Genomic DNA, 25139 nt, shown 5'->3' with positions numbered 1-25139 from the left:
AAGATACAGGGATGACCCGTCATCCAGGAGGAACCAAGATAAGGGGGAAGGAGGGGGTTGAATGAGAGTGGAGTATGTGGGGAAAGAATGTGTGGAAGTGGATTTTATGCCTTTATTCTAGCTACCTCCCTTGTAAGGGGGAAAAAGCCATTGATATATGTATGTGATATTTCTCTGAGGTAGAAATACACTGCTCAAATGATCTGAGATCATTACTAATAATTACGCTGAGACCCTTTTCATTATCCACTTTTGTAAATGAATTTCCAAATAACTTATAAATGTACTTGTTGTTATTTTTACCTATATGCATAACCTTTCATTTACTTGTGTTAAATTTCATTAGCCACTTTTCAGACCATTGCTGTGGTTTATCTAATTCTTCTTGAATATCTAATTACTTTAAGTGATAATTTGCCATTCTGCATAGTTTTGATTCATCAGCAAATTTAGAGACAATAGATTTCAGTCCATGGTTTATATCATTTATGAATACCATGAATAGAAGTGACCCAAGAATGGAACGCTGTGGAACTCCAGGGTTTTGTTCTTGTGCCACTTCTAATTTTCCCATCTCTTCATGAAATTACTATAAACTGCCTATGCATTAACCTGCCACAAGCTCAGTGTTGTCAGCAAACAACAACTGGTTTATCTCCCACTTTTCTCCATTTTCCTTAACCATCTCCAATCCCTGACCCATTACCCATGCATTTACCTACCACACCACCCCATCCATGTATAAATTGAACAACCATGGTGACATAACATATCGCCAGGGATGTGTTATGTCCCCATGGCTGTTCAATTTATACATGTTTGGGGAGGTGTGGGAGGTAGATGCATGGGTAATGGGTCGGGGATTGGAGATGGTTAAGGAAAATGGAGAAAAGTGGAAGATGTACCAGTTGTTGTTTGCTGATGACACTGCTTGTGGCAGGATCAAAGGAGGGCTTGAAGAGGTTAGTGACAGAGTTTGGGAAGGTGTGTGAAAGAAGGAAGTTGAAGATAAATGTATGGTGATGAGATGTACTAGGGGAGAAAGTGGCAGCAAACTGGAAGTATTAAGGGAGAGAGACTGGAGGAAGTGGATAGTTTTGGGTACTTGGGTGCAAATGTGGTGGTAAAGGGAGGAGTGGAGGTGGAGGTAGAATGTAGATTGAGAGAAGCAAGTAAATACCTTGGGGTATTAAAGTGTAATGAGAAAGTCATTTGGGAATGGATGCAAAGAGGAGATTGTGTGAAGGAGTGATTGTGCCGACAGCACTATATGGGGCAGAAACATGGAACATAAGAGAGGAGGAGTTTGAATATGTTTGAGATGAGGTGCCTGAGAAGTATTATAGGGGTTACTAGGTTGGATAGAGTGAGAAATAAGGAGGTGAGGAAGAGAACGGGAGTGGAAAGGGAGTTGGGAGATAGGGTTTATGAAAGAGTATTGGAATGGTTTGGACACATGGAAAGAATGAATGAGGAAAGATTAGTAAAAGGTGTGGAAGGCGTGAACATGAGGGGGCAACCAAGGATGAGATGGATGGATGGTGTAAAAGGGGCATTGGGAAAGAGGGGAATGTCTGTTGAGGAAGGATGGGAGAAGACAGATGATAGGGGTGAATGGAGAATGGTTGTGTATGGATGATGCTGTAATGCATGAAAAGGAGTGGATGGAGGATTGGGGGTGAGGGAGTATGTGCAAAAAATAATATGACACAGCCCAAAGGGATTTCTCCCCATCTCTTTTTACTGCATAAGGGAACAGAGAGGGCGATCACTGATTAAATTAAGCAGCCTTGCTGTGGATTTACTGTGTCCTGCAACACTACTTTCGACCTAGGGTAGTGGGTGAGATGCAGGGATGACCCATCATCCAGGAGGAGCCAAGATAAGAGGGAGGGAGGGGGTTGAATGGGAATGGGAGTGAAGTATGTGGGGATGGAATGCATAGGAGTGGATTGTATGCCTTTGTAAGGGGGAAAAAGCCTTTGTTATATGTATGTATGTATGTATGTATGTATATAAAATATATATATATATATATATATACTGTACATATGTATATGCATGTGGTGCAATCAGAAGCATGTGGGACTTGCATCTTCAAAGTTATGGGTTCGAGTCTCCTACACTTTACTTAAATTCCCAGCATTGACAGTTACCTTCTCCAACAGTTCAAGCCCACAGCTGTGTGCCTCCTGGTGTACGCTCCTCACCTTCTCCATGTATTTCTGAATATAATTCTTTTTTATGTACAATTAATACACATAATTTCTGTACATTATAAATGTCTTAATGGAAGTAAAATTATAATAGGCTTAACAGTACATAATTACACAAATGAGAGGATTTGGGTAGTAGAAGAGCCTGTCCCAGCCTCCAGTAAAGACATCACACTTCTTCCAGGAACTTTGCAGGTAGATCATAATTAAAAAGTCTCATGTCATCAGCATAAATCTCATAGATCTTCTTCCTCATCCATTGTGGGATCTTGGAGAAATATTTCAAATCAGATTCCAGCTGGACCATTTTTCTTGCTTGATTCATTCTGATGTGAGGATCAATGTTCATGCCCAGCTTGTTGGCGATGTAGGCAAGCTCCTCGGACATGTTTTCAGTCTTGATGATAAAGTCGTAGTCGAAGTAGCAGACGGAGCATTGTACGTGGTACATATCCCTGTTGAAGTGGAAAATGATTTTCAGAAACAAAGTGAACATAAGCATAACATTGAGGAATGGAGAGCCAAATTAAAGGCTACAGACAAGGAGTGATCAAGTCAATATACTTTCATCCTGAAAAATAAACTGTGAAAGTAGGTTTGGATACTCGATGGCAAACTAGGTTAGAGTTTCGCTACTTGTGGCAGAGGTCAAGGTGACAGCAGTTCGAACCCTGCTGCCAGCGAGTTGGACCAAGGACAAGGTTTATTAGATTCCACTCTATAAAGTCCTTTGTAAGGGGCATCATCTTAGCCTCCTGATAGGGGGAGTTTGTGATGTTAAACTGAATCAAGTAGGCTTGTATTCTAAGTGATTTACGCAATACGAGTCTCTGTCCAAGTCCAACAGCTACCAGTTACTACTACTAACCCTGGCAGATCTAACACATTAGGCAAAGGTGATTATTTTGATCACAGGTAAGTGCTTTTCATTATTTGGGGGTATTTGTACATCAAACCACACATTCTCATACCCAGTCTCTTCTGTTACAACTTTCTCATGTTATTTTTCTAATATTCTTTCAAAAAGGACTTGAAAAGAAACTAAAAAAAGAAAAAGTATTTGAGGGATATCAAGAAATACATTTTTCTGTACAAATGCATTGATTTATGAAATAAGGTGGAGGAAGAAATTATACAGTCAGGCGACAAAAGCAGTTTTAAAGCTAAGTTTGGTTGATAGAAATATAAAGATGTCCCACGACCATAGCTCTTGCCTTGAATATTATTATAATTAAGTAAATACATGCACACATACAAGAAATTATAAAATTGGTGAAGAAGAAGTCAAAAAAGTGAACTCTAAAAGAGACCTTGGAGTAATAATCAGCAAATATATGACACCAGACAAACATATCAATGAAATAGTTGGAGAAACCTTCAACCTATTAAGGTCAATGAAAGTGGCATTTGACTACTTGGATGAAGAAATGATAAAAAAATATTAGTTACACTAATAAGACCAAAACTGGAGTATGCAGCAACACTATGGACACCCAGTGCTAAAAAGAATATAAAGAAATTAGAAAGAAAAGGAAAAGGAGAAGGAGTACGAAAAGAAGCTGAAGGAGGAGTGGGAGGGAGTAAAGGATAGAGCAGAGATGGGTGTGGAGGAGGAATGGGGATGGTTCAAGGAGGGAGTCTTAAAGTGTGCAAGGATGGTGTGTGGAACAAGAAGGACAGGGGGAAATAGAAGAAAGGGTAGTGAATGGTGGGATGAGGAAACAAAGAAGGTTGTAGAAGAGAAGAAGCGAGCATTCACAGATTGGTTACAAAAGAGGACAGGGGAGTCATATGAGACGTACAAAGAAAAGAAAAGAGAAGTAAAGCAAAAGGTAAAGGAGGCAAAGAGGAGAGCAGATGTGAAATGGGGTAGGAGTATGACAGGAAATTTTGAAAGTAATAAAAAGATGTTTTGGAAAGAAATTAAGAGAGGAAGAGGAGGCGAATCAAGTAGGGAAGAAAAGGTAAAAGGTACAGATGGAGAGTTGATAATGGAAGAGATGGCAGTGAGGGGAAGATGGGCAGAATATTTTAGGGAGTTGCTAAATGTGAAGGAGGATAGGGAAGGAAAGATAGCTGCAGTGGGAAATACGAAGAAAATGAGAGTGATGAGTGAGGAGAACGGAGGAGAAATAAGGAAGGATGAGGTGAAGGCAGTTGTAAAGATGATGAAAGCAGGTAAGGCACCTGGTCTGGATGGATGCCATGCAGAATGTCTGAAAAAGGGAGGTTCAGTGATGGTGGACTGGTTGGTGAGATTATTTAATGTTTGCTGGAGAGAGGGTAAAGTACCGGAGGACTGGAGTAGTGCCTGTATAGTTCCTCTTTACAAGGGAAAAGGGGACAAGTGTGAATGTAGTAATTTCAGAGGGATTAGCCTGTTGAGTGTAGTAGGGAAGGCTTATGGGAGAATCTTAATTGAGAGGATTAGGAGAGGAACAGAAGGAGTAATTGGTGAGGAACAGTGTGGATTTAGGACGGGTAGAGGTTGTGTAGATCAGATCTTTGTGGTAAGACAGATATGTGAGAAAGCTATAGGAAAGGGGAAGGATGTTTTTTGGGCTTTTATGGATCTGGAAAAGGCTTATGATAGGGTAGACAGAAAGGCACTGTGGGAGGTTATGCAGATTTATGGGATAGGAGGAAAGCTTTTGGGAGCTGTCAAGAGTTTTTATGTGAGTAGTAGAGCATGTGTTAGGATTGGAAATGGAGAGAGTGAGTGGTTTGAAGTAAAGGTGGGACTTCGTCAAGGATGCGTTATGTCGCCCTGGCTGTTCAACTTATACATGGATGGGGTGGTGCGAGAGGTGAATGCTAGGGTAGTGAGTCAGGGATTGGAGATGGTTAAAGAAAATGGAGAAAAGTGGGAGGTGAGCCAGCTGTTGTTTGCGGACGACACTGCGCTTGTGGCAGGGTCAGAGGAGGGATTGAGGAAGCTGGTGGCAGAGTTTGGGAGAGTATGTGATAGAAGAAAGCTAAAGATAAATGTGGGTAAAAGTAAGGTGATGAGATGTACAAGGGGTGAAAGTGGCAGTAGACTGGAAGTGAACATTAAGGGAGAGCGACTGGAGGAAGTGGATAGTTTTAGATACTTGGGTGCAAGTGTAGCAGGAAAAGGTGGAGTGAAGGTGGAGGTAGAATGTAGATTGAGAGAAGCGAGTAAATGCCTTGGTGGTTTAAAGAGTGTAATGAGAAATAGACATTTGGGAATGGATGCGAAGAGGAGACTGTATGAAGGAGTGATTGTGCCAACAGCACTGTATGGGGCAGAAACGTGGAACATAAGAGAAGAAGAGAGAAGGAGTTTGAATGTGTTTGAGATGAGGTGTCTGAGAAGTATGGTGGGGGTTACTAGGCTAGATAGAGTGAGAAATGAGGAGGTGAGGAGGAGAACAGGGGTGAAAAAGGATTTGGGAGAGAGGGTTGATGAAAGAATATTAGGATGGTTTGGACACATGGAAAGAATGAGTGAAGAAAGACTAGTAAAAGAGGTATGGAAGGCAGATGTGGAGGGAGTGAACATGAGGGGACGTCCTAGGATGAGGTGGATGGATGGGGTGAAGGGGGCTTTGGGGAAGAGGGGAATGTCTGTTGAGGAAGGAAGGGAGAGGACGGAAGACAGAGGTGAGTGGAGAATGGTTGTATATGGATGATGTTGTGACTGCATGAGGAGGAATTGGCGGGGGGGTGGGGTAGTATGTGTGAGTAAATTTTGACGCAGCCCGAAGGGATTTCTCCCCGTCCTCTCCTTATATGCAAAGGGGGACGGAGAGGGGGGGTCGCCGATTAAATGAAGCGGCCTTGCTGTGGATGTACTGTGTCTTGCGACACTGCTTCTGACCCAGGGCGGTGGGCAGGGTTCAGGGATGACCCGTCATCCAGGAGGTGCTCAGATGAGAGGAAGGGTGGGAGGGGTGTGGAGTGTATTTAGGGATGAAATGGGTGGGAGTGTTTTTATGCCTTTCCTTTTGTGGCTACCTCCCTTGGAAGGGGGAAAAAGCCTTGGTATATGTATGTATGTATGTACAAAGAGCAATGACAAAGTTGGCATCAACTCTCCAAATTAACATACGAACATAGATTGTCCAAATTGGAATTACCAACTCTGGAACAAAGAAGAGAAAAAGGAGATTTGCTGACTATTTATAGAATCATGAAAGGAATGGAAATCCTAGATAGGAATGATTTATTAAGATGGGACAATGGAAAAACAAGACACAAAAAGAAACTCAAAGAGGATAACTATAGAAGAGATCTGGAAATAAAAAAAAATCCCACATAGAGTACTGGATACCTGGAATAATTTAGATAAAGAAACAGTGTGTACAAACACTATTCAAGATTTTAAGAAAAAACTTGATGCTGAAAGATACAAAGACAGGTCACCACGAGCATAGCTCCCTTCCCGTATAATACAACTAGGTAAATACAGAGCAACTACAAAGATGGCCCCAACACTATCAAAAATGTCATATGAAGAAAGATTGTCAAAACTAGAACTACCAACTCTGGAACAAAGAAGAGAAAGAGGTGATTTGTTGACCATCTACAGAATTATGAGAGGTGTGGAAGTCCTTGATAGAGATGACTTACTAAATTGGGATAAGAGAAACACAAGAGGACATGGAAAGAAACTCAAAAAGGACAGTTATAGAAGAGACCTGAAAAAACAGCTTTCCTCACAGAGTGGTGGATGGGAACATACTAGATGAAACAATAGTGTGTGCAAAAACAATACAAGAATTCAAGAAGAAATTAGATATGGTGAGATACAGAGATGGGACACCACAAGCGTAACTCCCCTTTCCGTAAGATTCAACTAGGTAAATACACACACTAAACAAGACCTGTGATATCAAGTACTTTACATTACCAAGTGTTATTTTTATATAAGCAGTGACTAATGTTGAAGGATTTCAACCCATCAACCCATGTAATCTCAGGCAAATTAACCAGGTTGAAACTGAAGCTAAGATGAGAGGAGAGGATAGCCTCCAGGATTACAAGGAGGTAAGTGAATTTGCAACCAAGTTGAAACTATTAAAGAATTTACTTTCCTCCTATGAATCAAAGTTTTTTTTACCTATAATGAAAACTTAACAAAAAAATCAGAATATAGAAATTTATCAATGTTAGGCTGGTTGAAGGCAAACTCTGATGGAGAGTGAGTTAGTTTTATTTAGCAATAAATTTGGGTGCCAATGTAATATGGCTTGCTCTAAGGGCGAGAAAAGGGGGGAGGGGACAAGGTGGTAAGGAAGGTGACAATTTCTGCATTTTGAGTCGTGTCCCAAAGCGATCTGCTTGCAGGAGACATGTGAAGGTGAGAAAGCAATGGAGCAGTGAGCCAGGCTCACAGTGTGATGCTCTGAGGTGATCTGAATCCTCAGTATTTGTCTGGTCTTTATATACATGGGCAGGTCACCTGTGCTCCTAATTGACGTGAGGTCAAATTCGATGCGTGGGAAGTTGGACGCAGAACATTCTAATGGTGCTGACTCACAAAGACAGAGGGTATGGGGGGCTGGTACTACATGTGAGTTCCTCATAGAGTTCATTGTTCATCATCATGTGGTCATGCAAGGCTCTAGTTGAGTCATCACTGAGATTGATGCTGGTACTGCACATGACTTCCATAAGAAGACTTTGTCTCACCTGTGGGACTCATGGAAGCTTTGGTCAAGTCACACAGCCAAGTGGTATGTGATTCACACGGCTGCCCACAAGTGATTCCCTTGGGAACTTCCTGGGTCAAAAGTTGTGGAACAAATCAGAGAAGAGGTGAGGAAAGGAGGATTGATGAGAACCAAGGAGTGAGGACTAGAAGTGAGGTCAGCTTCCTAACAATCAACTTAAAAGGGAAAATGAGACTTTGATAAATGAGAGAATTGATCTTTTCAATGCCATAAACCAAGTGAGGCTAAGATCAATGAAGTGTTGGATGTTCTGAAAAGTTGGTTATTTGGTCCATAGAAGGATGCAGACAACTTTAAAGAGACCATGGAGCAGGAGAGAAAGAAAATGTTCAGCTGGAAAAAAATAGTGAAAATTATTAAAAAAAAAAAGGGGAATCTCTAATCAAAGATGTAGTTAATAAGTCTAGATATGTCATTGTTGTTATTCCCTAGACTGTCTGTCCGAGCAGTCCCGAGACTAAATATGTTATAATTGCTGGCTTGCATGAAGACCACATTACTTTATCAAAGGTATACCAGGAACATGAGATGCAAAAAGCCAGGGAAATTACCTCCATAATGATGGGAAATGATTCAAATGCAACTGATCAGATTGGCAATGTGTTTAGGTTCAGTGAAAAAAAAATTAAGTTGCAAGCCATGTTACTTTGGTCAATTAAATGGCCATTAGAACAGAGAGAATTGACCCAGGGCAGTGGGCAGGATACAGGGATGACCCATCATCCATGAGGAACTAAGATGAGAGGGGGGGAAAGGGTGGTGGATGGGAGTGGAATGGGTGGCAGTGGGTATATATCTTTTGACTTGATTACCTCCCTGGTAAGGATGATAAAGCCCTTGGTATATAATAGAACTGAGTTTATAAATGAATGATAATTATTGCCTTTAATTTTACTAAGTGTAAAATTCAGCCTTACAGTGGCTGACAATAATCTCTAAGCCTTCCCACAGATCTCTCTTGGAAGAAATTTTGGAGTGTTGTCTATGTTCTATTGATGCGAGACTGTTTCTACTCCACTGGCTGAGAGTAGGAAGGGTGAGCTGCTGCCAGCTATCAGCTTTCCATGTGTGAAAATGTGTAAGAAATACATTTGAAGTTGATGAGCTCTCAGGCCCATTCTAGAAACCAAGTCAACCCTTCAGGGCTGCACCTCTTAACTGAGGTGAGGGGGTTGACAGGTTTTGAAAATGGGCAGCTTTACTATCCATATTATGCAGGACTATAAAAGATTGAAGTAAATGAATAAGTATAAATTGATTAATTAAGAAATACCAACACAGTTATTCTGACAATCTTACCATCACATCATTAAAAAAAAAGTCAGTGTGGCATTCATATTCTAGATAATAGAATATAGGTAGGCACAGTGCTGTTGTCATTCCCCTTTTCATTATTTACCAGTGAGTGTCCATATGATCATCCTGGAAAGTTCTAATTACATGATGAAGAAACTGTTTGAAGGTGATGCGAGGACGCAAATCATGACAAATTTTCTCGTAGATCCAATTAGGATATCTGAAATTGTAATACAGTAGTGATATCTCAGTATTCAAACCATTCATTTACCTATGACCAGAGAACAGATTTGAAAAGTTATGCATCACTGCATTTAGGATTTCAAGTAATTCATATAAAAAAGTTAGGCATCTGATATCAAGAAAGTGCATATTAATATATAGTAGGTGCCATTTTAAACTTTTACAAATAGAAAGCAAGGAATAACAGCAAATGACCAAGGATTTATAAGTATATGTAAAAAAAAATTTTCCCCTTATTTTCTTTTTGTTTTTCTTAAACATTGAACACCTACCCTGCATGTCTGGCAAGAGCCTCTTGAGGAAGACTTACATGAATACCCACCTGGTGGAGCGATTGAGAGGTTTGTCCAACTGAAGGCTCAGGTAATACTTTTGTGGAATAAGAAAATTGCTCAACATGGCTGGCAGCCAAAATTCTTGAAAGCTGTCATGCCATGTGTTGCCAGCAATCACCTGCAGAAGCACTGAATTTTGGATTTACGTTGGTTTTGGTTGAGAATGAACAAATGCACTAGTGTGCACAGATGAGGAAAAATAAGAGGACATGCAATGAAACTCAAAAAGGATAACTACAGAGGAGACCTGAAAAAGAACAGCTTCCCACACAGAGTGATAGATATATGGAATAAATTGGATGAAGAAATAAGTGTGTAAACACAATACAACAATTTAAGAACAAACTTGATCTTGCGAGATACAAAAACAGGTCACCACGAGCATAGCTCCCCTTACCGTATAATACAACTAGGTAAATACACACATACACAGAAGAGATCTCTTGATCAAGAATAGGAGGGCTTTAAGAGGTTATGAGAACAAATTAAGGAAGACTACATGTCTAAAGGATATGAAGAAATACAGTTTTCCATATACATGCACAAGTACCTGGAGTAGCATAGAAGGTGATATAGCCCAAGCTGGAACAATACATGTGTTTAAAGCTAAATATGATAACTGGAAATCAAGGATATAGACTGGAACTTTACATGAATTTGAGGCTAGGTATGATCAATTGGAGACTAAGAGACAGGACCCAACAATCATTGTTCCTATCCTGTATAATGAAAGATAAAAGAAAAAGAGGTATATATCTAATTATAGTGCAGAAGAACACAGAAACTACAGACATTGAAGTAACAGACTTTGGTAACTACAGACAAATTCTGGAGAATAAAGATTTTGGCTGAAATACAAAAATTCCCTCAGAAATGTGGCAACACTGGTTGCTTTCAGTGCATTAGTTGTTTTAATATGCCCCACACACTCACTTAGGGCTACATTACTGAATGTTCTTTTAAATAATAACAATATTATGATAATACTGTACCAAGATTTAGGGCATGGTTGTAAAATTATGTGTTTATTTGTGGTCAAACTAATTACTGACAACTGCTGACAATTTCAATGGTATTATTTGTTTTTAGTTAATATTGGCATAAATTAATTATTTGTGCCATAGTTTATCGTTTCTGTAATTTTTGTAACATTTGGCTGCATCTGTATTGAGATAATCAAGATGTGACACACAACTGACAACTTGACGTGAACTTCAAGACACCATGAACTGCCTCATAGCTCTTGTTGCTGGTCAAGTCAGCATATCCAGGGCATAGTGGAAATCCTAATTAATACAGACGCTCCTCAACTTACGTTTTAGTTACGTTCCGAACGGACGAACGTAATGTGAAAATGAACGTAAGTTGTTACTGTATGTTCCAGTAATGTATGACCATTCATACTGTACTATACATCCATAAATTCTATTACTGTATCTTATAAAACACCCCTAAATCATTAATTATAAACATAACATTGTAAAATGATAACAATTTCAAATAAATTAAATTCAAGCAACATAAAGTGAGATGGTGGAGGAGAAGGGGAAGGAGGAGGAGGCAAGGCACGTTCAGTCTGTCGTTTGAAAGTCTCGTACTACGGAGAGTGCGCTAAACTCAAAAATTCACTCAAAAATAATTAACAATTTTTTTTACAGTCAATTCAAACGTAAAATCGAAAAAACGTAAAACGAATTAACGTAAGTAGAGGAGCGTCTGTATATCAATGTTGACATGGCCACATGCTTTCAATATTAAGAAGAAAAAAAATATGGGAGTTAACCATAGTGAGAGAATTGCCTCATAGCTCTGGTTTTTCTCAGTAAGATTAAATTGTACTTGTTTAAGACAATGTATTTAGTCCAAGTTCTACTCAACATTCAAGGTAGATCCATCTTCAGACTTCCATTACTTCCTGTTCCACAACAAACAAAAACAAACAAGGCGACTCGAAGCTCACATGGAGCTATGAGTTGTTGGTAGTGTATCAGATCTTGAACCTTGATATTGATGTGGCCAAATGCTTTAAAACTTAGATATGATAAAATATAGCACAAATTATTTATGCTATTATAAACTAAAAACAATGATTATAATTGGAGTTGTCATTGATAAGTAAGACCATTTATTTATATACTTTACATTCAAGACACACAACCTAAGGACAAACAGCTTTAATGGACCAGTAGCCCTCCTTTAGTCCATAGTTTCCAGGCTCTGTATACAGGAAAGGAGCAATGCTCATTGGGACCCATCTCCTATTCTCTAATCTTGTTGGAAGGTTGTGATCCATAATTTTGGAGGCAATGCAAGTAGCAGAGCAAGTAAAGGCTGTTTAGTTCTATGGATTTACTCTAGTAAATCACAGGCAGCAGTCCTGTGCAGAACCAGTCATGATCTGTGCTAAGAAGCAAGGGACCATGAAGGCTGTGATGGTTGCCACTACATCAATTTTTTTTTGTATAGTAATATTTACAGTGTTATGTACAGTAATATTTACAGGGGCAGAAACGTGGAACATAAGAGAAGAAGAGAGAAGGAGTTTGAATGTGTTTGAGATGAGGTGTCTGAGAAGTATGGTGGGGGTTACTAGGCTAGATAGAGTGAGAAATGAGGAGGTGAGGAGGAGAACAGGGGTGAAAAAGGATTTGGGAGAGAGGGTTGATGAAAGAATATTAGGATGGTTTGGACACATGGAAAGAATGAGTGAAGAAAGACTAGTAAAAGAGGTATGGAAGGCAGATGTGGAGGGAGTGAACATGAGGGGACGTCCTAGGATGAGGTGGATGGATGGGGTGAAGGGGCTTTGGGGAAGAGGGGAATGTCTGTTGAGGAAGGAAGGGAGAGGACGGAAGACAGAGGTGAGTGGAGAATGGTTGTATATGGATGATGTTGTGACTGCATGAGGAGGAATGGGCGGGGGGGTGGGTGGGTGGGGTAGTATGTGTGAGTAAATTTTGACGCAGCCCGAAGGGATTTCTCCCCGTCCTCTCCTTATATGCAAAGGGGGACGGAGAGGGGGGGTCGCCGATTAAATGAAGCGGCCTTGCTGTGGATGTACTGTGTCTTGCGACACTGCTTCTGACCCAGGGCGGTGGGCAGGGTTCAGGGATGACCCGTCATCCAGGAGGTGCTCAGATGAGAGGAAGGGTGGGAGGGGTGTGGAGTGTATTTAGGGATGAAATGGGTGGGAGTGTTTGTATGCCTTTCCCTTTGTGGCTACCTCCCTTGGAAGGGGGAAAAAGCCTTGGTATATGTATGTATGTAATATTTACAGTGTGACAGAAGTAGGTATTTACATGGTTGTGATATACTCAATATTAAACAAAAATATATACAATTATGATACATAGAAGGACATGGTGTATTTTGATAATACATGATGAAAAATAAAATACAAGGGTAATTCCTTCTGTGGACATATGCTTCTCAACAGTCATCTCTTGTGCAGACCAGGTGTCCTAAGAGGTCAAGGTCAGGTCGGCCTAATTCCATTGTGGGACTCCGGTCAAACTCTGGTTAGACCCGACGCTCAACAGCCGTTTGGTGCTGCTGCTATGATGTACGTGACGTTGTATGCTTGATATCTATCTTCTCATATCGTGACGTCCTGTGACGTGTAGATGTGACTTCCATTGGTGTGTAATATATCTTCCAACAGCACTTGGTCCAACTATCTGTCACTGTCCTCAGCGATTTGCTCATAGAAGATAATTTAATAATATTTACTTGAATCTAATGACATGTGGAAAATAGATACAATTCCGTTTACCTAGAAGATATGATCTTAAGTAGTGGCTTTTTGTGCAAGCTGTATCTAAGAAGAGTAAGGGGTGTTGGTGGAAAGATGGGAGAGTCTTTGGTCATCCTCTCAAGTTCGCTCCCTCCATTTATGTCTTCCACACCTCTTTGACTAATCTTTCATCACTCATTTTTTCTATGTGTCCAAACCATCCCAATAATCTTTCATCACCCCTATCTGCCATCTCCTTTTTCACTCCTATGCTCCTCACCTCCTTGTTTCTCACTCTATCCAACCTAGTAACCTCTACCATATTTCTCAGACATTCCACCCCAAACATATTTAAACTTTTCCTCTCTATCTTTCTCCATTTCAGAGTCTGCCCCGTACAATGCCGTCGGCACAATCATCCTTTCATACAATCTCCTCTTTGCACCCATTCCAAGTTGCCTATTTTTCATAACACTTTTCAATCCCCCAAGGCATTTACTTGCTTCTCTCAATCTACAATTTACCTCCACCTCCATCCCTCCCTTTCCTGCCAAATACAACCCCAAGTACCTAAAGCTATCCACTTCCTCCAGCCTCTCTCCTTTTAAGAGTTCCAACCCACTGCCACCATCCACCCTTGTACATCTCATCACCTTAATTTTACCCACATTTACCTTCAACTTTCTCTCATCACATACCATTCCAAACTTCATCACTAATTCCCTTAATCACTCCTCTGACCTTGCCACAAGTGCAGTATCATCAGCAAACAACAACTGCTCATTTCCCAATTTTCTCCACTTTCTTTAACAATCTCCAGTCCCCTGCCCATTACCCTTGCCTTTACCTCCTCCACCACCCCATCCATGTACATACTGAACAGCCATAGCGACATAACACAGCCTTGATGCAGTCCCACCTTTACTTCAAACCACTTGCTCTCTCCATATCCCATTCTAACAAAGACTCTACTTTTGTAAAAACTCTTGACCACCCTTAACAGCTTTCCCCAATCCCATATATCTGCAAATCCTCCCACAGTACCTTCCTGTCTACCCTGTCATTAGCCTTTTCCTAATCCATAAAGGCCCCCCCAAAAAAGCACCCTTACCTTTTCCTAAACTTTCCTAAATACAGTACCTGCCTTACCACAAAAATCTGATCCACGCAACCCCTACCTTTCCTAAACCCACATTGTTCCTCACCAATTACTCCATCTGTTCCTCTCCTAATTTTCTCAATCAAAGCCCTCCCATAAGCCTGCCCAATTACACTCAACAAACTGATCCCTTTGAAACTACTACACTCACATTTGTCCCCTTTCCCCTTGTAAGGAAAACTATACAAGCACCCCTCCAGTCCTCTGGCACTCTGCCCTCCCTTAGACACGCATTAAACAACCTCACCAGCCAATCCACTGTTACTGTACCTCCCTTCTTTAGACACTCAGCATGACATCCATCCAATCCAGGAGCTTTGCCTGTTCTCGTCATTTTCATAGCTATTTGCACCTCATTTTTTCTTGTTTCTCCTCCATTTTCCTCTCCCATCACTGTCATTTTCTTAGCGCCTCCAACTGCTACCACCAATCCCTCCCTATCCTCCTCCACATTCAACAGCTCTCTAAAATACTCCGCCCATCTTCCTCTTACCGCCTCCTCTTCCGTCAAAATCTGTCCATCTGCGCCTTTTACCTTTTCTTCTCCACTTGATTCACCTTCCCTTCCTCTCTTGATTTCCTTCCAAAACATCTTTTTATTGTTTTCAAAAATATCTGTCATATTCCTCCCCCGCTTTACACCTGCTCTCCTTTTTGGCCCCTTTATCTTTTGTTTTGCTCTTACTTTTTCTTTATACTTCTCATATTTTTCTTACATCCTACTTTGGAACCAATCCCTGAATGCTCGCATCTTCTCTTTTACTACCTTCTTCACTTCATCATCCCACCACTCACTACCCTTCCTTCTATTCTCTCCCATCTTTCTTGTTCCACATACAATCTTTGCACACCATACTACTGATGCATATTCCAGTCTTGGACAATTCAGGGTTTCGATTTTTTTCATCATCTCTTAATCCTCTTCATGCTGACAGAAGAGATCTCTTGATTAGTAATGGAAGGATTTTAGATCATGAGAACAAGTTGAGAAAGACCAAATATCTAAAAGTTGTGAAAAAATATAGTTTTCCTTACAGATACATAAATACTAGGGATGGCTTAGAAGGCACCATTGTCCAAACTGGAACAGTACACAAATATAAATATAAATTTGATAATTGGAGAATACGGAGATATTACCCCAGTTGGAACCACACATAAATTTGAAGCTAGGTATGATAAACTGCAGAGTAAGAGACTGAACCCCATGAAGAGGAAATGGGACCCAACAAGCATTGCTCCTTTTCCATATACTACAATTAGGTAAATAAATGCACACATACACTGAATTAGAAGTGGCCATAACATGAATGGTGTTCCATGTATATTATAACAAGATAGGTGTGATCTGATCTTATTCAGCCTTGTATCAGAAACCTGCTTTAGCTTTGAAAACTCCCTGGTCTTAAAGGCCATGGGGTCTTTTTTGTAACTTAGAAATTGAGCTTGGTATCAAAAGCCTACCTTTATCTTATTGGGGTTGTAATTCCCAAGGGATTTTCCGTCATTGTACTTTTGTCGGTATGCTGAAACAAGGCGAATGAACGGGTGCCTGGAAGAGGAGCAGAGGGAGACAATAGTGTGAGCAACGATAAAAGGTCTTGTGTCACCTTTGCATGATCGAAGTGAAAAACTTGCATGATCAGCACCTCCCGGATCTAGAGCAAGGATCCCAACAGTCCCTTCCCCCCAATAATTGGCTTGAGTTATTCAAAGAAATTGTCATCACCATTTCATCAAAAAATAAATCAGCAGGATTGCTGATGCATCAAAAAATTGGCACTCTTCACAGATACTTATGTTCCTGCCATTTCAGCAGGGGGAAAATAATAAAATAAACAAGAAAATAATAATTTTGTAGTACAGTTAGAACATAAGAATGGAGGAGACTGCAAGAGATCATGAGGCCTACACTAGGCAGTTCCATGTTTATTACCACCTACAGCCTCATCCATAAAATTCTTTAACCTTCTCTTAGAATAACCAATATTTTCAACATTCACTACATACTAGGTCTATTCTGTTAACCACACTTTAGGCAAACCATTTCTTGCCTATTTCCTTCTTAAATCTAAATTGATTCAGTTTAAATCCATTAATGTGAGTCCTGCCCCAATGTCTTAATATGATAATGATATGTGCATCACCCCTGTTAAAGTCCTTGACCCATTTGACCCGCACTCTGTCTTTCCAGAAAGTGCAAGTTAAGGTAGGCCTGTCTTCGTAAGGTAAATTTCTGAACCCAGCATGACATACCTACCTGACAGTAAGGATCTTGATGGTGGAATCAAAGAAGTGTACGATTTGATCTAGGGGCTGCCCCATGAGCTCACTCCTCCGAGGGTCCTCTTTCATCGGACGATCTAATGGCGGCCCTCCATTAAGTTTCCGTAGATGAATCCTCCATGTGGATGTTCCAGTCTGAGCGAGAGCATAATTGATTAACAAAAATGCTCAGTGGAATGCATGGGAAAAATAATGACAGGAGAGAGGAGAAGAATGCAAAAGACTGAGAACAGCAACAGAAACTGCAAGACTGTTTAATTTACATCTTTGTTTCTATATTTCTACTTCAGAATTATTTTCATTTTATATGCATGAAGTGTATGCAAGTTGAAAGCCTAACTATGGTTTACAATTCAACAGTTATTCTTGGACTGACTCCTGAGGGATTATTTTTCATGTTCCCCTCAGATTCCCCCTCCTCCAGTAACACTTTACAATGGTTTCATTATTCATTTGGAGAACTCTGATACAACCTACAAGTTACACAAAATGAAGTATTAATGATAATGACTATTCTTTTTCTATCTATATATATATACCAAGGGCTTTTTCCACCATATAAGGGAGGTGGCCAATTCAAAAGGCATATACCCACTCCCACCCATTTTACTCCCATCTACCACCCTTTCCTTCCTCTCATCGTAGCTCCTTATGATATTAATTAGATACACTATAACCAATTGAACGTCTACATCAGAAACCAAGATCCTCCCCCACAAAGCTGCATATGAAAATTATATGCACAAAATTCTTTGTGAAATCCCTCAGTTCCACCAATCCCTCCTATCAAATAACACAAACACAACTGATTGTAACAAACTAATTACACCAGAAGCATATTCTTCAAATGTTTACCACAACCTATCACGTACAATTTGCACCACAGCCATGCAAACATGCAGACATTCAGATCACAAAATAAACACTGTGGGGCTGATGACAAAACTTCATACTTCACCTGACTACCCCAAACATTAGTCCAACAAGGAAATCCTTCCCAAGAACCACACTGACACGACTACATTCAAGACACCACACAGCAGCCAATATCAACACAGAATATGACTGGCCACAGAATCAAACTGCCCCAGATGCAATCACTACACAGAAGACAGAGAACATCTCATCCTACCCTGCCTTACTCTAGCCTCACTATGTCTAGAACACAATACCGGTTACGTGGAGGTCGTAGGTCTCTTGCAAGAGAGACCTGGGGCAACGGACTGATTTACTTCCCCTCATCTTATCCAATGACATCATGCTTTTCTTTAACATACGGTCTGGAAACCTCCTAAACTCCAGTTTAATCTGTGCTAAGCTTTCAGGAGCGTGCGTGTTTGGCAAAACCTCGGGGTGTCCTAAACAGCATCGTGAAAGAGGAGAATAGTATTGCGATATGACGTCACCTTTCCCATCAGACAGACAGACGCGTTGTGGTCGAAGAAGTAGAAGACGTTGAACTGGAGGGATTCCCAAATTTTACCAGGCAACGGAGACTTACGACACTCGTCCCTTACGCGATCTCTTCGACTGGCGATCTCTTTATCCATCTGGGTCATTTCGATAGGGGATAATGTGTATGTCTTCATTCCTTCTTCAACCTCGCCTGGATATTCCCATGTTCGGAACTGTCGAGGAAAGAATCTGTATAAAATGTTACAGAACACACACACACACATATTCAGAATTCAGGCATACATTGAAAGCGTCGAAGCTCCCATGGTTATGAAGAGTTAGTGATTTTTGAAAGCAATGTGAATAAGAACAATAATTGTGGGAGACGACACACGGAGTGCCCCAAGGTTAATGATGCCATCAGTCGTTCATGACTTACACAAATGAAAAAAAAATGTGTGTGTGTGTACAGCTACGTCATAATGTTTATGCATGGTGCCAATATACAAAGGATACATTATACCAGTTACAATTGGCACGCGTTTGACGTGCGCCTGTGAGCCGCCACATTACAGCCAGCGCCATAACGACTATGGTTACCTATCTGGTTAAAATAAATAACATTAATAACTAAAGTAAAGAAAAGAGAGAGAGAAATATATGCCTACATATCCGAAATAGTCGCCTATGTAGTTCACGATGGTCACATAGAAGAATCACGGAAACGTAAACAGCAGCCTAGTTCGGTAGGGAATAAGAAACACTCCCAGAGAGACCAGCAGACATCAGCTTCAGCATGCCAGAGGTAAGACCTTGCAGCAGTATTGTATTAACATGGACAAACCGGACGGAAAACAATAATTCAACGATTAACGTTAGAATATCTTGAATGCTGGGCCTGTCTTAGATGATTAACAATACACGAAACACCAATATAATAGATACATGCACGAAGGCTTTGTAGAATGGATGGACGTTACTTGAATGCAATCATCGCATTGTTTAAGAAAAAAATTGTTATTCAGTCTGGTTGTACTGGCCACATATATATTTTTTTTTTTATGGAGTATTAATAATAAAATTAATCGAACGCATGTTGTAAGGGGTGACTATAGTTTTGTCTTGTACTTGGCGGTCACGAGTCTTATAGGGGTAACCACACGTGTTGGCTACAGGACACTACAGAGCTCTCCCCCTAGTGACGAGGTAGGAGGAACGATATCTGTTTCTTCTTTGTAATGTGCTTGTGGTTTGTAGCCCGTGTGTCCGGAGGTGTCGGAAGACCAACGGGATCTTGTGCGTTGTCTGAGAGGAGGTATGCAGGCTTGGCGCGGTCCATGGAGATGACGTCAGTGATTGCGGCGGTGGCAGAGGCTGTAGTGGCGGCAGCTGCAGTGGTGGTGACTGCGGCTGTAGTGGCGGTGGCTGCGGCTGTAGCAGCGGTGGCTACGGTTGCAGCGGCGGTGGCTACAGTGGCGGCAGCGGCGGTGGCTGCAGTGACGGCAGTGGCGGTGCCTGCGGTTGCAGCGGCGGTGCCTGCGGTTGCAGCAGCGGTAGCTGCAGTGGCTGTACTGGCGGTGGCTACGGCTGTAACGGTGGTGGCTGCGGTTGCAGCGGTGGTGTCTGCAGTGGCATCAGTGGCTGCACTGGCTGTGGCTACGGCTGTAGCGGTGGTGGCTGCGGTTGCAGCGGCGGCAGCGGTGGTATCAGTGGCTGTGGCTACGGCTGTAGCGGTGGTGGCTGCGGTGGCTACGGTTGCAGCGGCGGCAGCGGTGGTGCGGCGTGCAGGCCGGGGCGGTGGGGCTGGGCACGCTGGTGCGGCGTGCAGGCCAGGGCTGGGTTGGACGGGTCGGCGGGGCCGGGCTGGACGAGCAGGCCGGGCGGGCAGGCCGGGGTGGCAGGGGTGGGCAGGCCGGGTGGTCAGGCAAAGGCGGTGGGGATCCGGGGATGGCGGTCACTCCGGGGTCACCAGTTTGTCGATGGGTTTGGTTCAGTATGGACAAGCCAGGGAAAATGAGACTCACAATAACACTAAAACTAAGGTTTAATGGTTAATATGCTCGGAGGGAACGGACGTAGTCTCGTTGGGAGAAGGTCCGGAGTGAAGGCCTCATCAAGCGTCGTGGCTGTGGGCGAAGAGCCACAGGAGGGAATGAGACGACTTGCTGGCGGCTTGCTGGAGCGAACTGGTCCCGAGGCAGCTTGCTGGAGAGGACTGGTCCCAAGGCCTCTTGGTGGAGAGAACTGCTGCTTGGAGTTGAGCCCGGGAGAGAAGCCGGTAGAGAACTCAGTAGAGAAGTCGGGAGAGATCTGCTCATCTCGGCGAAACGCCGACCTTTTAAAGGAGGCTGGCGGGAACGTGGGGAGCAGGCCCACAAGTTAAACTTCACGCCCAGGCATGCCCAGCCCACCTCCGCCGCCCCGGCCTGCCCAGCCCCGCAGATCCGGTCTGCCCAGGCCCCCGGACTGCTCTCACCAGCCGCCACTACAGTCATCGCCGCTGCCACCACTGCAGTCACCGTCGCTGCCGCCACTGTAGTCATCGCCGCATCGCCGCTGCCGCCACTGCAGTCATCGCCATTGCAGCCCTGGCCGCTGCCGCCACTGCAGCCGCAGCCACCTCCGCTGTCGCCAATGCAGCCGCAGCCACCTCCGCTGTCGCCATTGCAGCCGCAGCCACTTTCGCTGTCGCCATTGCAGCCGCAGCCACCTCCGATGTCGCCATTGCAGCCGCAGCCACCTCCGCTGTGGCCATTGCAGCCGCAGCCACCTCCGCTGTCGCCATTGCAGCCGCAGCCACCTCCGCTGTCGCCACTGCAGCCGCAGCCACCTCCGCTGTCACCACTGCAGCCGTAGCCACCGCCGCTGTCGCCATTCCAGCCGATTCTACCACATCACTCGCGCCTCGTCCTACCTCCGCGGCGCTCACTCCCAAAGAAGGGGGGGAGTATTGTGGTGACGCGCCGCTGGTCAGCCAATCAGGAACTTGGAGTTCACGCGCCGTTGGTCAGCCAATCAGGAACTTGGAAAGCTCCCCACGTTCCCGCCAGCCTCCTTTAAAAGGTCGGCGTTTCGCCGAGATGAGCAGATCCCGGCATTGGCGCCACCGTCCAAGTTCCTAGCCAAATTCTCCTAAAGCAACGACAACAATCTAGCCCCTAATCGCTCGCAATTCGCCCGGTGGCAATAGCCCTCTTTTATACACTACTATCTTTTCATTTTCTAACAGACATTCTTCCCCTCCCACAAAACCCGATCCCGCGCAAGCGAGGTGGTCTTTTCTTGGAATCCAGAATCCAGATCTCTCCTTATCTACTACTACGCCTCCTACCATTTTCTAAACTTTTGGTGATCCTAATCCCGGCGTCGGCGCCGCCGTCCAAGTTCCCAGTCCATTTCTCCCGAGCCACGACCACCAGCAGGCCCTAATCGCTCGCTAATTCGCCCGGTGGCAATAGCCCTCTTTTATACACTATTATCTTTTCATTTTCTTACAGACATTCTTCCCCTCGCACAAAAACCGATCCCGCGAAAGCTGGTGGTCATTCCTAGGAATTCAGAATTCAGATCTCTCCCGACTTCTCTACTGAGTTCTCTACCGACTTCTCTCCCGGGCTCAACTCCAAGCAGTAGTTCTCTCCAGCAAGAGGCCACGGGACCAGTTCGCTCCAGCAAGCCGCCAGCAAGTCGTCTCATTCCCTCCCGTGGTTCTTCGCCCACAGCCACGACGCTTGATGAGGCCTTCACTCCGGACCTTCTCCCAACGAGACTACGTCCGTTCCCTCCGAGCATATGAACCATTAAACCTTAGTTTTAGTGTTATTGTGAGTCTCATTTTCCCTGGCTTGTCCATACTGAACCACACCCACGACACCAGCATCTGGCATTCGGACGAGTTCTTCTTTTAACATCAAAACGACTCGTGCTGATTTTAGTGTCCTAGTCTCTAATATTTAGTGACAGAACTTCATATGAAATTCAGTTACCATTGATGGAGGACCTTTCAATATCGACACTCGTCTTAGAAGACGATTCACTCCCCACACCCCCATCGTCCCTCAAGTTATACACGACAAAACGAAATACTTGTAACAATCCCTTGGTTATGCATATAAACATAATTTGAACTTGGTGATGAAACAGATTAATTGTAACTTATTTGTTTATTTATTTGGTGTTTGTTTAAAACGGGAGAGGGGGGGGGAGTATAATTGCTAGATGGGACCACAACTCCGGAAGTGTCATGGCAGCCCCAATCGCCTTTACATAAAATCAGGACCCTCACATGGGGGTGGGGGGTATATTCCCTGGGGCGGCACATTTAAGAGGGCGGCAATTCTAGTCTGGACAAAATAATTATAATAAAAAGAGTCAAAGGAGGCCTGAATATCTTGCAGTAATATACAAATTTTGCTTTAGAATCAACAGAATATGAAATATTTTCCCATATCCTTTCTGCAATACGGACATTAAATAACATTTTAAAAACCTATTTAACTATTTCGCAAGCCAGTAGCTATAACAAGTAAGGGGTGGTGGAGATGGGAAGTGGCGATGGGGAAAGTGGGGGGGGGGGGTGTCGCTGAGAACTTTGCCCCTGGGCGGCATTTAGGCATGTTAACGGCTCTGCATAAAACATACAGAAAAAAAAACTATTGAATTTGGTTGTACACATAACGCTAATCTCATCCATTCTAAAATAGGATAGATTTAATGCAAATCACCTTAACCTACTGGTATACTTCAAATTGTTTTTATAATGGTGTGGTACAAATGTTCATTTCCCATAGTGCAATGGTAACTAACCCATTTGCTAGTAATATTTCATGTAATTATTGTGGCTGAAGCCAAGGATTTAATCATCTCCTAATACGGCATGACAACTCCAGGCAATTGTTAATTAAAGCTAGGTACTCTTTTATGTTGTGGAACTCCCATTTGCCAAAGTAAAGATCCCCTTGTAAGGCCACACATACTGCCAAACTACTCACCCCGCAATAACTACCTAATAATTATGCCACCTACTCCCTAGAGCATTGACGACACCAATTTTTGAACACACAAATGCCACATATAAGATTTCCGCAGTTCCCTAAAAAATCATAAATACCCATGACCAACTAAACCAACATATATATAATTATAAATTGTAACGAATGATTGCGGCACGAGATTGTCGTAGCTCATAGAGGTGCTGTTAAACCACAGTCGATAAAAACGAACCGACGAGCTCTCAATGTCAGAAGTACAGTTCACCTGTGGCATGAAACTTACCTCGTTTGTTGGTGGTTGAAACGCAAGCTTCACCCAACCAATGAGAACCAAACCCAGAAAGGGGAGGAGCAAGGAAAGAAGTTTATTCGTCTTGAACTTGTAGCAGTTAGCCGGTCGCAGAAGCTTCTTTAAAAAGGTAAGCATGTTGTTTGTTGAGGTAGTCTTCATGTATACTGTTGACAAGATGAAGAAAATAAATAAATAAAAGTGAAAGTCCTTGAAATGTATTTTGGAAAGGATAATTTTGTAGTTGCACGGCTATACCGGTAATTAGGATAATGGCGATAAGATCACTGGTTACTAAGACGAGGTGTAATCATGCAAGAAAGTAAAATACAGACAACGTGCTATGTAGAAGTTCATGTAAATTGTGCTTCTCAATGTGGGGCGTACGCTCCACAGGTGGACAATTCGTTTTTTTTTTTTTTCACTGATTCCTTGTTCTTTTGAAGGGGAGTTTATTTTATCAAATGATAAGAATTGTATACCACATGGGGTACATCAGTGATTAGGTGGGGCATGGCCAAAAAAGTCCACAGGTGAACAGTTCAGAGACGAAATGAAACTGGAAATAATTTTGTTTTGTGTGCTGTCAGGAGTAGTAACGTTTCGTCCACCAAAATTTTTTAATTTTATTATTAAAAGTAGAAATGTGCCATTTGAGACAAAAAGGCATATAAAAAAAATCTTTAAAAACAAACGTAAATGTTCAGTTGTGTACATGGATGCGATATAGCGTTAGATAATTAATTATTAATTTTGTAAATTATAATGTATCAACGTAATATGCAATTTTCTTGGCGGAAAAAAAAAAGTTGCTAAAACAGATTTCGTAAGTAACGAAGTCTCGTCGGACGAATGGAACGCCATGTTTGTTGTGACAGATGCCGAGGTCGAAATGAAAGGATGATGAATTCGTCTAGTCTAACCTAACGTGTATTTAGTAAATAGGTACCTGTAATTTAAGGTCATCCGGATCGTCGTCGTCGTCACGGATGTTGGCGGCCTGTTCAGTCACTCTTTCTGATTGCGGGGTATAAATGTTTGTCATAGTTTGAAGGAATGCATGGATTTCAGCTCCATACCATTCCTTCAAGAATATATACCTCGCGAGGTATTGGCGGAAGTACCGAGGGTGTACACCAGGCCTCAACTGGACCGGGCACGGGCAGTCTGGGCAGACAACACTTGATAAACGACAAGATGGCGTCCCGGACTCCCGATCCTATGTTAGCGACTTCGTTCGTTAGTATATTTGCTTGTAGCAAGGTATTTTTTTCCGCCAAGAAAATAGCATATTACGTTCATGTATTATAATTTACAAAATTAATATTTAATTTTCTAACGCTATATCGCGTCCATGTACACAAATGAACAAATACCCAAACGAGGACAAGAAAATTCACAACGAAGATGGTTTAATGTAAAGGTCAATTTTCAGAAATCAGGTTTATAAGTACTGTTGGGAATACAAAATTTGTCATGAATGACTTGTATCACGGTTTT

The 25139-nt window shown here is 42.4% G+C and overlaps 2 protein-coding genes across 2 annotated transcripts in view; one reads left to right on the top strand and one right to left on the bottom strand.

Annotated features, from left to right (window-relative positions):
- LOC143026084 (uncharacterized) overlaps positions 1-22036 on the top strand; it is an 84000-nt gene extending 61964 nt beyond the window's left edge. Inside the window, exon 11 of the mRNA XM_076186094.1 lies at positions 21857-22036. Within this exon, the coding sequence (XP_076042209.1) occupies positions 21857-21949 (93 nt within the window). The 3' untranslated portion in view covers positions 21950-22036. The remainder of the gene's footprint in view (positions 1-21856) is intronic.
- LOC143026104 (carbohydrate sulfotransferase 11-like) lies at positions 901-23778 on the bottom strand. Its single transcript, XM_076186107.1, has 7 exons — positions 23634-23778; positions 18371-18592; positions 16939-17099; positions 16143-16230; positions 9774-9904; positions 9312-9428; positions 901-2671 (listed from the first exon to the last, which is right to left on the bottom strand). The coding sequence occupies exons 1-7, from the start codon at positions 23775-23777 to the stop codon at positions 2386-2388; spliced, it is 1149 nt and encodes a 382-aa protein (XP_076042222.1). The 5' UTR covers position 23778; the 3' UTR covers positions 901-2385.
- Between the last annotated feature and the right edge of the window lie 1361 nt (positions 23779-25139).

This window comes from Oratosquilla oratoria, chromosome 1, assembly GCF_046742065.1.
Source record: "Oratosquilla oratoria isolate Oo_2021 chromosome 1, ASM4674206v1, whole genome shotgun sequence".
Lineage (NCBI taxonomy): Eukaryota > Metazoa > Arthropoda > Malacostraca > Stomatopoda > Squillidae > Oratosquilla > Oratosquilla oratoria.
The sequence above is the reverse complement of the archived record's forward strand: the minus strand, read 5'-3'. Positions and strand labels throughout refer to the sequence as shown.